This window comes from Natrix helvetica, assembly GCF_964273705.1.
Source record: "Natrix helvetica genome assembly, chromosome: 15".
In the NCBI taxonomy this organism is placed as follows: domain Eukaryota; kingdom Metazoa; phylum Chordata; class Lepidosauria; order Squamata; family Natricidae; genus Natrix; species Natrix helvetica.
This window is the reverse complement of record NC_138565.1, coordinates 4,594,335-4,609,069: the sequence shown is the minus strand read 5'-3', so window position 1 is coordinate 4,609,069 and position 14,735 is coordinate 4,594,335. Positions and strand designations below refer to the sequence as shown.

General features: G+C 48.1%; 1 protein-coding gene across 1 annotated transcript in view; it reads right to left on the bottom strand.

The window, feature by feature from the left end:
- Positions 1-14,735, bottom strand: part of PAPPA (pappalysin 1) — a 130,637-nt gene that overhangs the window by 27,023 nt on the left and 88,879 nt on the right. The window contains exons 14-16 of the mRNA XM_081967202.1: positions 9,319-9,487; positions 6,778-6,961; positions 4,036-4,246 (exon numbers count right to left, since the gene is read on the bottom strand). Coding sequence (XP_081823328.1) covers positions 4,036-4,246; positions 6,778-6,961; positions 9,319-9,487 — 564 coding nt within the window. The remainder of the gene's footprint in view (positions 1-4,035; positions 4,247-6,777; positions 6,962-9,318; positions 9,488-14,735) is intronic.

The following is a 14,735-nucleotide window of genomic DNA, read 5'->3' as shown; positions in this document are numbered from 1 at the left end:
CAGACAGACAGACAGAGAGAAAGAGAGACACACAGAGAGAAAGACACACAGAGAGAGGGAGATAGAAAGAAAGAAAGAAAGAAAGAAAGAAAGAAAGAAAGAAAGAAAGAAAGAAAGAAAGAAAGAATGAAAGAAAGAAAGAAAATAGATGATTAGGAGCTTGGAGGCTAAACTGTATGATGAATGGTTGATGGTGGAAACTAAACAAGGAGAGGACCAATCTAGAACTAAGGAGAAACTTCCTGACAGTGAGAACAATTAATCAGTGGAACAACTTGCCTCCAGATGTGAATGCTCCAACACTGAAAGTTTTAAAGAAGATGTTGGGATAACCATTTGTTTGAAGTGGTGTAGGATTTCCTGCCTAAGCAGGGTGTCGGACTAGAAGACCTCCAAGGTCCCTTCCAGTTCTGTTACTTCGGTTATAAGGTGTCGCATACACAGCAAATCACATTTCCTGTACACCAGGATTCATCAATTGTTCATCATTCTAAACCCAGATTTCTGGTTTAAAATGGCATTGTCTCTTCCCAGCAGCTGAATCCTCTGCGTATGTTTTAGGCTTTTTCATTTTTCTTTTTTTCCCCAATGCCTATTTATTTCTCTCCCACCTTTATTATTTTTATAAATAACTCAATGCAGTGAACATATCCAACTTACTTTCTAAAGCAGGACAAGAAGCAATGGGTGGAAACTAATCAAGGAGAGAAGCAACTTAGAACTGAGGAGAAACTTCCTGACCGTGAGAACAATTAATCAGTGGAACAGAAGTTGCCTCCAGAAGTTGTGAATGCTCCAACAATGGAAGTTTTTAAGAAGATGTTGGATAGCCATGTGTCTGAAATGGTATTGGTAGGGGGAGGTGGACTAGAAGACCTCCAAGGTCCCCTTCCAACTCTGTTATACTGGTTAGGGATCAAGATCACCAACACTTCCTCTTCTTTTGAGTTGAGCCACGCAAGAAGCCATCCATGTTTGCAGAAGGAGATACACAAACACACTCAGGCTAAACGGCCCCTTTGGGGAAGGGAGGGGAGGGGGGAAAACCAAATAAAAATAAGTCCGTCTGCATTCAAGCAGATGGGAACGGCAGCCAAGAAATGAAAAGAGGCTTGCTCCTGGGGAGGAAAGCAATGGCAAATCTAGATAGTAGATTAAAAAGCAGAGACATCACCCTGCCAATCAAAAGTGCCTACAGAAGAAGGGTTGCAGGAATTGGGTCTAGTCTAGTGAAAAGAAGGACCAGGGGTGACATGATAGCAGAGTTCTAATATTTGAGGGGCTGCCACAAAGAAGTTGACTTGAAACTCGACATTAAGAAAACTAAGATCATGGCATACGGACTTCTCAATTCCTGGCAAATAGATGGGGGAAGAAATGGAGATCGTGACAGATTTTAACTTCCTGGGCTCCAAGATCAGCGCAGATGGGGACTGCAGCCAAGGCTTGCTTTTGGGGAGGAAAGCTATGGCAAATCCAGATAGCAGAATAAAAAGTAGAAACATCACTCTGCCAACACAAGTGCATCTAGTCAACGGTTTTCCCAGTTGCAATGGATGGCTGTGAAGGTTGGACCCTAAGGAAGGCTGAGCGCCAAAGAATGGAGGCCTTTGGACTCTGGTGCTGGAGAAGACTCCTGCATTGAGTCCCTTGGACTGCAAGGCCATCCAACCGGTCGGTCCTAGAGGAGATCAACCCTGACTGCTCTTTAGAAGGCCAGATCCTGAAGAGGAAACTCAAAGACTTTGGCCACCTGATGAGAAGGAAGAAAGACTCCCTGGAGAAGAGCCTCATGCTGGGAACGATGGAGGGCAAAAGAAGAAGAAGGGGACGGTAGAGAAGGAAGTGGCTGGATGGAGTCATCAAAGCAGTCAGCGTGAGCTTAAATGGACTCCGGGGATGGTAGAGGACAGGAAGGCCTGGAGGACCGTTGTCCATGGGGTTGTGATGGGTCAGACACAACTTCGAAACAAACAAACAAACAACATTCATCCGAAATCTTCAATTGATTTGTGGCCAAGAAAGTGCTTGAAGGTTCTGGTTTGTTTTATTCTTAATGTGGCGGTGTGTGGTTCCTCCCCCCTCCCTCCCCCTCCAAGTCGTAAAAAAAGAAAAAGAAAATAGGATAGTGAGAAAGTTTTCCCACCGAGGTTCAAAGGGGGCTCCCCAGGTTGTGATACCAAAGGGCCTTTTTCCAGAAGGAGGCGGGTGGCCCCAAAGCTGGCCCTGGGAATGAAAAGACATAGAAATGCAGAGCAGGAGTGAACTTAACTGCCTTCTTTCATTCTCTTTTAAATGAGGAGGAGGTCTCCCGAAGGGGAGACCCATTAAACACCATTCTGTTTAAGCCTTTCTGAAAAAGAAAGAAAGAAAGAAAGAAAGAAAGAAAGAAAGAAAGAAAGAAAGAAAGAAAGAAAGAAAGAAAGACCCACCAGCTGCCCTTTTTTGTAGTGGAGATTTTTTTAAAAAGCGGGGATTTGAGCAGCCCCCTTTAAGAATCGGAGTATCCGATCTAACCTCCCCTGCTCTCATTAACACCTCCAGGTCTGGTGGGATGACTTTTCTCACTTTCTGTAAGCTTTCTTTGCAAATTGCAAAGATGGAAAGGAATGGGGCGGCTCCTTTGTAGATTGGTCCTTCCTCAGCCCCAAGGCAGAGTTTACAGAGTTGGGACAGGCAGGGGGGGGGTCCTTTAGGCCCACCTCAATGATTTTAGGAATCAAATCAAGCAAGCAAAACTCTAGAAAGAGTGCAGAGAAGAGCAACCAGGATGATGAGGGGACTGGAGGCTCAAACATACGAAGAACGGTTGCAGGAACTGGGCATGGCTGGTCTAGGGAAGAGAAGGACCAGGGGAGACATGAGAGCATCTTCCAATATTTGAGGGGATGCCACAGAGAGGAGAGATGGGGTCAAGCTATTTTCCAAAGCACCTGAAGGCCAGACAAGGAATAATGGATGGAAACTGACCAAGGAGAGATTCAACCTAGAAATAAGGAGAAATTTTCTAGCAGTGAAAACAATCAACCCATGGAACAGAAGTTGCCTTCAGAAGTTGTGGGCGCTTCATCCCTGGAGACTTTCAAGAAGAGACTGTCAGAAATGATGTAGAGCCTCCTGCTTGGGTGGGGTGGGGGGTTGGACTAGATGACCTACAAGGTCCCTTCCAACTCCACTAATCTGTAAAGGATATTGAGATTCTAGAAAGAGCGCAGAGAAGAGCAACCAGGATGATTAGGAGACTGGAGACTAAAACATACGATGAACGGTTGCAGGAACTGGGCCTGGCCAGTCTAGTGAAGAGAAGGACCAGGGGAGATAGGATAGCAGCCTTCCAATATTTGAGGGGCTGCCCCAGAGAAGAGGGGATGAAGCTATTTTCCAAAGCCCCTGAAGGCCAGACAAGGAATAATGGATGGAAACGGAGAGAGATTCAACTTAGAAATAAGGAGAAAGTTTCTGACAGTGAGAACAATCAACCCATGGAACAGAAGTTGCCTTCAAAAGTTGTGGGAGCTTCATCCCTGGAAGCTTTCAAGAAGAGACTGGACTGCCACCTCTCTAGTTTCCAAATGCAGGGCAAGGCAACATTTGGCACAGAGTCTCTTATAGTCCACAAACAGAACTTTCCGGACTGAAGGAATGAATTGTTTCCTGCAAAAGCCCCCTCCCCATTCGCTCCTCCTTTGTTTCCTCTGGGAGGGGCCAATCACCTCCAAGCTGGGGCCTTACTCCCAAGTCGACCCCTGTTCTTTAGTTGTTCCCTTCGTCTGGCCACTCTACGCTTGTGCACACTGGGAACAGGCTCCAGCTGTTCTTCTGCCTCACTGATGTCTGACTCTGAAGGCAGCTGATAACTGTCAGACAGCCTTGGCCCCCTCTCTGCCTCCGACACAGAGCCCTCATCAGAGCCTTCCCCAGACTCCAGGACTGGCCCATCTTCCTCCCCAACCTCCTCACTCTCCGACGCTGCTACCAGTGCCCAAAAAGCCACCTACAGACGAATGCAAAGATCCTTGAGGAGATACCACCTACTTCCTTGTTTTCTGTGAATGTCCACCGACGTGGTAGCCTGGTCTGCACTTATACTTGCAGAAGGAGCCCACTTTATGCTTCTGAAGACGGCAGCGGCCAGTTTGAAGGTCAGCGTTGTGAATCGAAGGAGGCGCCTTGCACATCAGCTCACAAAGAGCTTCCGGGAAGGACCACAGCCCGTCTTCCAAGCACGTCAAATGGTTATTGCTTCCTGGGAAGGACGGAGCGGGAGGGGAAAAAAAAACACCCCACAACAATGTCAGATGGGTGCAAGGAGGGGTTATAAATACTGCTGGGCCTGGAGTAAATAAATCAATAAAAAAGGGGGTATTTGGGGTTCCATCTCTCCCCCCCCCCACCTCCCCGTTGATTGCAGAGGGAAAAGGAAATAAAATCCCAGGTGTTGTTCTCATAGGAGGGCTCTTATTTTTCCTGCCTTGTTCCGTCTTTCGCTGGCCTGGCTGTGCTTTCTGAAGAAAAGGTTTTTTTAAAAAAAATTCAGGTAGCTTTTTCAGGTCAAGGAGCAAGGACTGGAGGGTGTGGGTTTTGGGGGGGGTGTGTATGTGTGAGAAAGAGAGAGACACAGAGGAGAGATAGACAGACAGACAGAAAGGGAGGGAGGGAGGGAGACAGAGAGAGGGAGAGAGCAATAAAGAGAGAGACAGAGAGAGGGGGGAGAGAAGGGGGTGGGAGAAAGTGAAAGAAAGACACACACAAACAGAGAGAGAGAAAGAGACACAAAGATAGGGAGGGAGGGAGATAGATAGAGAGAGGGAGAGAGAAGGGAAAAAAGAGAGAGAAACAGAGATAGGGGGAGGCAGAGATAGAGGAAGAAACTGAAAGGAAGACACACAGACACACAGAGGCAGACAGACAGAGAGAAAGAGAGACACACACAGAGAGAAAGACACACACACACACACAGAGAGAGAGAGAGAGAGAGAGAGAGAGAGAGAGAGAGAGAGAGAGAGAGAGAGAGTGTTTCTACTAGCTTAAAACAATAAAGGAAGCTTTAAACCCATCAAAAGAAGTTTCAAAGCATCCCAGAAACATCCCATAAGCTATTTTCGGAAACACCTGAAGGCCAGGCAAGGAATAATGGATGGAAACTGACCAAGGAGAGAAATTCAACCTAGAAACAAGAAGAAACTTTCTGACGGTGAGAGCAATCAACCCAATGGAAGAGAAGTTGCCTTCGGAAGTTGTGGGAGCTTCATCCCTGGAGGCTTTCAAGAAGAGACTGGGCTGCCATCTGTCAGAAATGGTGTAAGGTCTCCTGGTTGGGCCTGGGGTTGGACTAGATGACCTACAAGTTCCCTTCCAGCTCTATTCTGATTGATTGATTCAACCTAGGAAGTAGGTTTCTCACCCCACATTTGCCATGGTAGCACAATAGCTGAGGCTCCCTGTTCTCCATCTTTTTCACTCGGACTTCTTGGAACCAAGGTTAGCCAAAACAACTGGGGACACAACCTTTGAGTAAGCCTACAACATGTCTCGGGGAGGACCTTGGTCTCTCTCGCAGAAGATCGGCAAGGAGGACCATCCATGATTTTTAAAAGAGAATGCTCAAGAAACCCTTCCGAATCCAGAACGGGAGTTGGAGGGAGAAGGAAAACAACGTTGAGATTTTTCTGTCTGCTTTTGAGCTGTTGAGGTATTCTTGGACTCTTCTCAACGCTCCTTCCCTGTGCCAGCTTCTCTGCTTTCTCCAGTCTGACTCACCGAGTATGTCCACCACAGTCCAGTATGGATGAGCTCATGCTTGTTTCGGCAGGGTGATGAACTGTGACATTAAGAAACAGTGGCTGGTCTGACATTGGGGATTGGATCTGGAGTGAGTCATTCCCGGCTGGGGCCCCAACATGCAGCTCACGGACAGAACAGTGTTAGTCACACCCCACTGATTCAGCATTCAGAATTGCCTTCTCCTTCAATCAGGATAGTATAAGGTCTCCCATCTTGAAGGAGAAGGGGAAGGAGGAGGGAGAAGGAGGAGGAGAAAGGAGGAGGAGGAGAAGAAGAAAGGAGAAAGGAGAAAAAAGGAGGAGGAGGAGGAGGAGGAGGAGAAAGAAGAAGGAGAAGGAGAAAGGAGGAAGAGGAGAAAGGAGAAGGAGAAGGAGAAGACTGTGATGAGAAGAAGGAGGAGGAGGAGAAAGGAGGAGGAGAAAGGAGCAGGAGAAAGGAGAAAGGAGAAGGAGAAAGGAGAAGGAGGAGAAAGAGAAAGGAGAAGGAGAAGAAGAGGACTGTGATGAGAAGAAGAAGGAGGAGGAGGAGGAAGACAATGGCAATGATTTAGGATCAATTAAAACTTTATCAGGCAATCTCCTTCTTCTCCTTCTCCTTCTTCTTCAACTAGGATAGTATAAGGTCTCCTGCGGAGGAGGAGGAGGAGGAGGAGGAGGAGGAGGAGGAGGAGGAGGAGGACAGTGGCGATGGTTTAGGATCAATTCAAACGTTATCAGGCAATCTCCTTCTTCTCCTTTTCCTTCTCCTTCTCCTTCTCCTTCAACTAGGATAATATAAGGTCTCCTGCCTTGAAGGAGAAGGAAGCGTTTCCTCTCTTGCCTTCTGGTGCAGATTGGACAGCCCATTGTCTACAACGGTGTAGGGTCTCCTGCTTCAGCCAGGGGGTTGGCCTGGAAGACCTCCAAGGTCCCTCCCAACTCTCTTATTCTTCAGGCACCTCAAGAGCATCACGCGCCTTCCAGTTGACCAAACTCTCCCTCCTTGGGAACCAACCTTTCAGTTGAGCAGGAGGCTTGCAGGTGAAGGAGCATTTCTTGCCAAAGGTGGTCCCTTCGCTGCAGTTGAAAGCAGCGGGGTAGACATGATGTTGGTCTGGGATCTTGCAGTCAATGGGCTCGCAGGAGACTTGCTTGTTCCATTCCCCATCCAGGCAGGTGAGGGTGGTGCTGGCCTCCCACTGAAAGAAGGGACAGGGGGTTCATTAAGTCAGGATTTCCCTTGACCCATCTCACACCAGGGACTGGCATCCTGGAATAGCTTTTGATCTTCTCCCTGGCCCAATGGAGCCATCTCCAAATTCCCCTTTCACAAGGCATGGGGGGGAGCTCTGATTAGACCACGAGGAGGGCTTCCAAAGAAGGCGCTGTAGATGGAGGACCATCTACAGCTCCATTGTAAGGCTGGCTGGGCAGTGATGCCCCCATCACATCTGGAATTGAAGGTTGGCAAACATCTCCGGAAGTGTTCCCATGGGGCACTCTAGGTTGGGAGCGCTCAACGCTCTCTCTCTCTATTCCTTCCCTCTCTCTCTTCCTTACCCCCCCTCTCCCTCTCTTTCTTCCCTTCCCTCTCCCTTCCTTCTCTTCCTTCCTTCCCCCTCTCCCTTCCTTCCCCCTCTCTCTTCCTTTCCACTCTCTCCCTTTTTTCTATTCTTTATCTCCCTTCCCTCTCTTTCTCCCTTCCCCCCTCTCTCCATTCCCTCTCTTTCTTTCCTTCCCTCTCTCCCTTACCTCTCATTCTCCTTTTCCTTCTCTCTCTCTTCCTTCTTCCTCCCATCTTCCTTCTCCCTCTCCTTTCCTCTCTCCCTTCCCTCTCATTCTCCTTTTCCTTCTCTCTCTATCTTCATTCCTTTCCTCTCTCTCCCTCCTTCCTTTTCTCTCTCTTCCTTCCCCCCTCTCTCCCCTCTCCCTTCCTTCTCTCTCTCCCTTTCCCTCTCTCTCTCTCTCCCCTCACCGCAGTGCAAATCTCTCTCATCATCCCCGATTTCAGGAAAAGATGGAGCCTTTTGCAAACCCTAAGCCATGGAAAACCTCCAGTGTAATCCACGGGTACCCTGATAGCACAGAGTTGGTGCCAAATTAAGACTTGCGCCTGCACACAAATATCTTTGCAACTTGCACACACATACACACAGACAAAATAATTGGGGGAAACTCTCTGATTCTTCTTTTTCCCTTTTTTTCCCTGAAAACCTCTAGATTCTCTCTCTCTCTCTCTCTCTCTCTCTCTCTCTCTCTCTCTCTCTCTCTCTCTGTGTGTGTGTGTGTGTGTGCTGTCTGTAGGGGAGGGCAGGTTGGAGAAGGAGAAGAGACAGCCAACTTTCTCCTCTGGAAGAGAAAGGAGCCAGTCAGTGCTGGGGCCGTGTTAGGGTAAAAAAAAACCTCATGCAACAGAGGCCCAGATGGTGGAATTTGCTCTTCTAAATTGAGAAAACTCAACATGTCTCCCCATTTCTTGCGGGAAGACGCAATGCTTCTGCCCACCCCTGACACAAATGTGGTCTCTGCTAGCTGCCATAACAAGGGATCCTAATTTAGAGGGGGATAGCAGGGTCGAAGGCGTCTGACAGAGGCTTTCCCCAAAGACATCCTAACAAACAGCTTCTTGGTGTTCTTCAGGGAGTGAGATTTCCACCACCCCCCTCCCCGGTTCTCCTCCTACGTTTAGTTCTCCTCTCCCGCCCGGGAGTTTTTAGGGTGTATTTATTCGCAATGCGGGAAAGCAAAAGAGGAGGGACAACTCTGCTTAAGTCACTCGGTATTTTGTTGGCTTAAATTCAGGGATATGAAGAACGGTTGCAGGCATTGGATCTTTCTCGTTTAGAGAGAAGAAGGACCAGCGGGGGACAGGAGAGCAGTTTTCCAATATTTGGACTATTGGAAATATTGGCGCGGTGGTCAGAGTGCGGTACTGCAGGCTACTTCTGCCGACTGCCGGCTGACTACAATTGGGCAGTTCAAATCTCACCAGGCTCAAGGTTGACTCAGCCTCCCGTGCTTCCGAGGTGGGTCAAATGAGGACCTCAGATTGTTGGGGGCAAGAGGCTGACTCTGTCAACCGCTTAGAGAGGGCTGTAAAAGCACCGTGAAGCAGGATATAAGTCTACGTGCTATTGCTATCCTTCCTTCCTTCCTTCCTCCTCTCCCTTCCCTTTCCTTCCTGTTAGAATGCAGTATTGCAGGCTAACTCTGCCCACTGCCAGCATTTCGAATCTCACCAGCCTCAAGGTTGACTCAGCCTCTCGTCCTTCCGAGGTGGAAGGATATAATGTATTTGTGTTACAACCCCTGGTACGCCCAAATATGGGAGGGAGCTCACTACTCCCCCTTTCTGTCCTTCGGCTCATTACAGAGGACCATCCAGGCAGAAAACCATATTTTTATTTTTAATGCCCTGGTTCGATTCCCAGTAAGGGTATGGCTAGCTGATGAGACCTAAATAGGTTGAAATAGATCTATATTAGTCTCCCTTTATTTATTTATCAGCACAAATACAACACACACACACACACACACACACACCAGTTCCACCAACCTGACTCTGGGGCAGATCATCAGTTCTGTGAGCCCGGAGGACATAACCTGTTCGGCAGGTAACGTTGCACTGGGCCCCATTGTAGTGCCCTCCATCCGTGAAAGTCAGCATGGCATTCTCAATGTCCAACTCTTGGCAGTCCATGGTCTTGCAAGAATGAGGAACACAGCTGTTCAGAGATGGAAGAAAAAGTTTAGCGTAAGATAATCAGACTTCCAAGGTAGGATGGAGCTGGTAGGGCGGGAATATCCTAAAGAGCTATGTGGTTTTACTTAAATGTGATTTTCTTCTTCCGAATTTTTTTTTCCCGTATCCCGAAAGAAACGTTTTTATTCATACTTCACGTTTAGGATGAGTGAAAATTTCCTTCCTTCCTTTCCTTCCTACCCTCTTTTCTCCCTTCTTTCTCTTCCCTTTCCTTCCCCTTCCCTTCCTTTCTCCTCTCATCCTCCCACCCTCTTCTTCCTTTCCTCACTTCCTTCCTTCCTTCTCTTCCCTTTCCTTCCCCTTCCCTTCCTTTCTCCTCTCCCTCTCCTTCCTTCTCTTCCCTTTCCTTCCCCTTCCCTTCCTTTCTCCTCTCCCTCTTCCTTCCTTCCCTCTTCACTTCCTTTCTTCTTTGTCCTTTCCTCTCCTTCCCTTCCTTTCTTCTCTCTCTCTCCTTCCTTCCCCCTTCCCTTCCTTCCCTGTCCCTTCCTTCCTTTCCCCTTCCCTTCCTTTCTCCTCCTTCCCTCCCTCTCCTTCCTTCCTTCCTTCCCCCTCACTTCCTCCCTATGAGCTTCCTTCCTTCCTTCATCGCTTCCTCCCTCCCAAGACAATGTGTGTTCACCCAATTTCTGGCTTGCTTGATCCTTAGGACTAGCCTCTTGTTGTCTAATGATGAAAGAACCACGTCAAATTGCAGGGGATGTTCTGTCTAATTGGTTCAAGGAACGGCCATTGAGATGGCCCCAATTTCTGGATGGGAAATACTGTAGAAAAGAGATGAAGAAGAATTCCACAGCACTTACGCCAAGGTGCATCTGGGTTTTAAAAACCACATCAAGGGAAAAAAGCATTCAGGGATTGGAGGGGGGGGGGAATGAATTAAAGATGCTGAGAGGCATTTTTAATGTGCTGGGGATTCCCTGTGTCAGGTGGCACATGGTCAAGGTCAGAAATGAAATATCTTCTCATAAAGTGTATTCTCCCTCTCTCTTTCTCTCTCTCTGTCTCTCTCTGTCTCTTTCTCTCTGTCTCTTTCTCTCTGTGTGTGTCTTTGTCTCTCTCTTTGTGTCTGTCTCTGTCTCTGTCTCTCTCTCTGTAGCTGTCTCTCACTTTCTCTTTCTGTGTTTCTGTGTTTCTCTCTCTCTCTGTCTCTGTCTCTTTCTCTCTGTCTTTGTCTCTCTCTTTGTGTCTCTGTCTGTCTGTGTGTCTCTCTCTCTGTAGCTGTCTCTCTCTGTCTCTTTCTGTGTTTCTGTTTCTCTCTGTCTCTTTCTCTCTGTCTCTTTCTCTCTCTGTGTCTTTGTCTCTCTGTTTGTGTCTCCGTCTCTGTCTCTCTCTCTCTGTGTGTGTCTCTCTGTAGCTGTCTCTCTCTGTCTCTTTCTGCATTTCTCTGTTTCTCTCTGTCTCTTTCTCTCTCTGTCTCTCTCTCTCTCTCTCTCTCTCTTTGTGTCTCTGTCTCTGTCTCTCGGTGTGTGTGTGTCTCTGTAGCTGTCTCTCACTTTCTCTTTCTGTGTTTCTCTGTTTCTCTCTCTGTGTCTCTTTCTCTCTGTCTCTTTCTCTCTGTCTCTTTCTCTCTCTTTGTGTCTCTGTCTCTCTCTCTCTCCCTCCGTGTGTCTCTCTCTCTCTGTGGCTGTCTCTCTCTGTCTCTTTCTGTGTTTCTCTTTCTGTGTTTCTCTGTGTCTCTCTGTGTGTCCCTTTTTCTTCCTCTGTATCTCTTTCTCTCTCTGTCTCTCTCTTGGTGTGTCTCTGTCTCTCTCTGTGTCTCTCTCTATGTCTGTGTGTGTGTGTATGTGTGTCTGTTTCTCTGTGTGTGTCTGTCTCTCTGTCTCTTTCTCTGTCTCTTTTTCTCTGTGTTTCTCTCTCCGTGTTTCTCTGTCTCTCTGTGTGTCTCTCTCTCTGTCTTTTTCTCTGTATCTGTGTGTGTGTGAATGTGTTTGTGTGTACTACCATCTGTGCTGCACAGCTGTAAATTGAAGGGTGTGAGAGAAAACACACAGCCCACCCTGCAGAAGCTGGCTCTTGGCTGCTTCAACAAATCTATGGATAATAAAATACGGTTCAGAGGATCTGAGGAAAGCAAATGTACTACTATCAAATATGCAATGCACACTCTGCGCTTCAAAGGAAAGGAAAACACATGCTATCTGGGGTGGGGAAACGGTACGAAATTGAAACCGGGAATTTGGGATCTTCCAATCCTTGGCCCATGTCAGTTCCCTTGGTAGAAGTTGATAGACGCTTGGTATACGCCGTTAAACGTATGGGAATAATCCAGGTTGTTCGGGGTCTCACCTGATCTGACCTCAAACTGCCTTCAAAAGCTCAGGAAGGGCGTGGGAATGCGATGAGATCCAGGTTCCTAAAACCTTTTTTCAGGAGACCATCTGAACCTGACTTCAAAATGCCTTCAGAGGCTTAGGAAGGGGTTCACGGGGCTATGAGAAATGCTAACCAGAATCATTTCCAGAAGGAAGAGGAGGAGGAGGAGGAGGAGGAGGAGAAGTAGAAGAGGAGGAAGAGGAAGAGAGGAGAAGAGGAGGAGAAGAAGAGGAGGAGGAGGAGAAGAAGTAGAAGAGGAGGAAGAGGAAGAGGAGGAGGAGGAGAAAGGGAGAAGAGGAGGAGGAAGAAGAGGAGGAGATGGAGAAGAAGAAGAAGAGGAGGAGAGGAGGAAGAGAAGAAGAAAGAAGAGGCGGGGGAAGGGGGAAGAGGAAGAAGAGGAGGAGGAGAAGAATTGGAAGAAGAAGTAGAAGAGAAGGAGAGGAGGAGAAGAAGAAGAAGAGGATAAGGGGAAGAAGAAAGAGGAGGAGGAGGAAGGGGGAAGAGGGAGGAGGAGGAGGAGGAGGAGGAGGAGGAGGAGGAGGAGGAGGAGGAGGAGGAGGAGGAGGAAGAGGAGGAGGAGGAGGACCTGAATCAGGCCAAAGAAAAGCCGAAGAGCTGGAAGAGTTAGGATGCAGCAGGCAAATCATTTAAGCTTCCTGCCAGGGTAAGTCCTACTGGGAAACCGCTCAACCTGCCTTGGCGAAGACCGCAAGCGTTTGATGCTGGAATTTGAATATTACCATAGATTTATAACCCACTCCGAGCTTGAGACACCAGCGAGGTGATAATATTTCCTCTTTTTTCAGTTCAAAAAACAAATCTGAGCTGATTTGCAGGAGAAAGGGGGCCCTACCACATCAAGGTAAAAGGTCCTGTTTTCCAAATCTCTCAATAGCGGCCATGGAGAAAGGTCCCTGGAGTTCTCCAACAGTATCCAGAACAGAGAGGCTGTTTCCTCCGCAATTTTTTTTTTAAAAAAAGCATAATTGCTTCCCAGCAGGTCTTCAAATGTTCATTTTTTCATATGGAAGAAGAGAGCTTCATCGCTCGCTCACCAAAGCCCAGGAAGAAGCTTTGGAACGCACCCGGAAAGCCACGGCAAATAAATTTCGACAACCCCACGTTTCGGTTGGGAAGGGACCACCCAGCTTCCTCTGATGAGGAGTCAGAGCCACTTAGAGTTGACCTCTCTTGAAAGAAACATGGATATCGGTGAGTGTTGTGGCCCACTAGCGGCCCGCAGAGCTGGCAGCCACATCGGACAGTGAAGTGGAAGGCTCTGAGTCTGTGCATGGCTCTGATGAGGGCTCTGTGTCGGGGTTGTGATGAGGGCTGTGAAGCACCGTGAAGTGGTATATAAGTCTATTGCTATTGCTGTAGCTGATTGGATGTTGCGTTAGGAGCTGTGGCGGCGCAGTGGTTAGAATGCAGTATTGCAGGCTGACTCTGCCCACTGCCAGCAGTTCAATCCTGACCAGCTCAAGGTTGACTCAGCCTTCCATCCTTCCGAGGTGGTTAAAATGAGGACCCAGGTTGTTGGGGGGCAAGAGGCTGACTTGAGAGAGGGATGAAAAAGCACTGTGAAGGGGTATATAAGTGCTATTGCTATCATTGTTCTTCCCTCCTTCCTTCCTTCCTTCCTTCCTTCCTTCCTTCCTTCCTTCCTTCCTTCCTTCCTTCCTTCCTTCCTTCCTTCCTTCCTTCCTTCCTTGGTGGTGCAGTGGTTGGAATGCAGTATTGCAGGCTGACTCTGCCCACTGCCAGCAGTTCAATCCTGACCAGCTCAAGGTTGACTCAGCCTTCCATCCTTCCGAGGTGGTTAAAATGAGGACCCTGATTGTTTGGGGGGGGGGGGCAAGAGGCTGACTCCGTAAACCGCTTAGAGAGGGCTGCCAAGCCCTGTAAAGCGATATATAAGTTTAAGTGCTATCACTATAGATCACAACCAACGTGGGGGAGGTGAGAGGAACATGAGAGAGAAGAGGCAAATGTCATATCGAAGTAAAAGAAAAGAAAAACCATGCTGGATGGTTTGAGCTTGTGGGAGTCGGGTGTTAAAAGGAAACAGGGGACATAGCTTTAAACAACGGCCCTTTTTCCAATCATGTTGTTTTCTTCTAGGTGGATGGAGAACGCATCTGTTTTCTCCTCCAAAGGAGAAATCAATGCAAGTGAGATTCCAGCGATCGGTATGAGGATTTCTTGTCCATCCATCAGCTGGACAGGAGAGTCGGAAGGAAAGGAAGGAAGGAAGGGGAGGGAGGGACAAAGGAAGGAAGGAGGGAAGGAGGGATGAAGGAAAGAAGGAAAGAGATGGAACAGTGCAAGGAAGGACTTGGAGGGAGGGAGGGAGGAAGGAAGGGACAAAGAAAAAGACAAAAGTGGGAAAGACTTGAGAAAGGAAGGGAGGGAGGGAGGGAGGAAAGAAGGAAAGGGAGGGAGGGACAAAAGTGGGAAAGACTTGAGAAAGGAAGGGAGGGAGGGAGGGAGGAAAGAAGGAAAGGAAGGAAGGAAGAAGGAGGGAGGGAGGGATGAAGGAAAGGGAGGGAATGTGGAAGAACTTGGAGGGAGAGAGGAAAGAGGGAGGGAGGAAGGAAAGAAAAAAGTGAGGGACAAAGGAAGGAGAGAGGGAGGGATGAAGGAAAGAAGAAGAGGGAGGAAAGGCCGAAGGAAGAAAGGAGGGAAGGAAGGAAGGACTTGGAGGGTTGGAGGAAGGAAATTCTAAGTTATCCTAAACGTAACACATAAAGGAAGCCAAAGAAGTTTTATGGGGACACGGGAAGAAAGATTTCGGCACCTTCCTAATCCACAGCCCACCCAGCTGGTTTTTGCAGGCCAATGCAGAATTTAAAAAAACCCAGTCTGATTTGTTCCTGCGCCCTTCCAACCAAAACCAC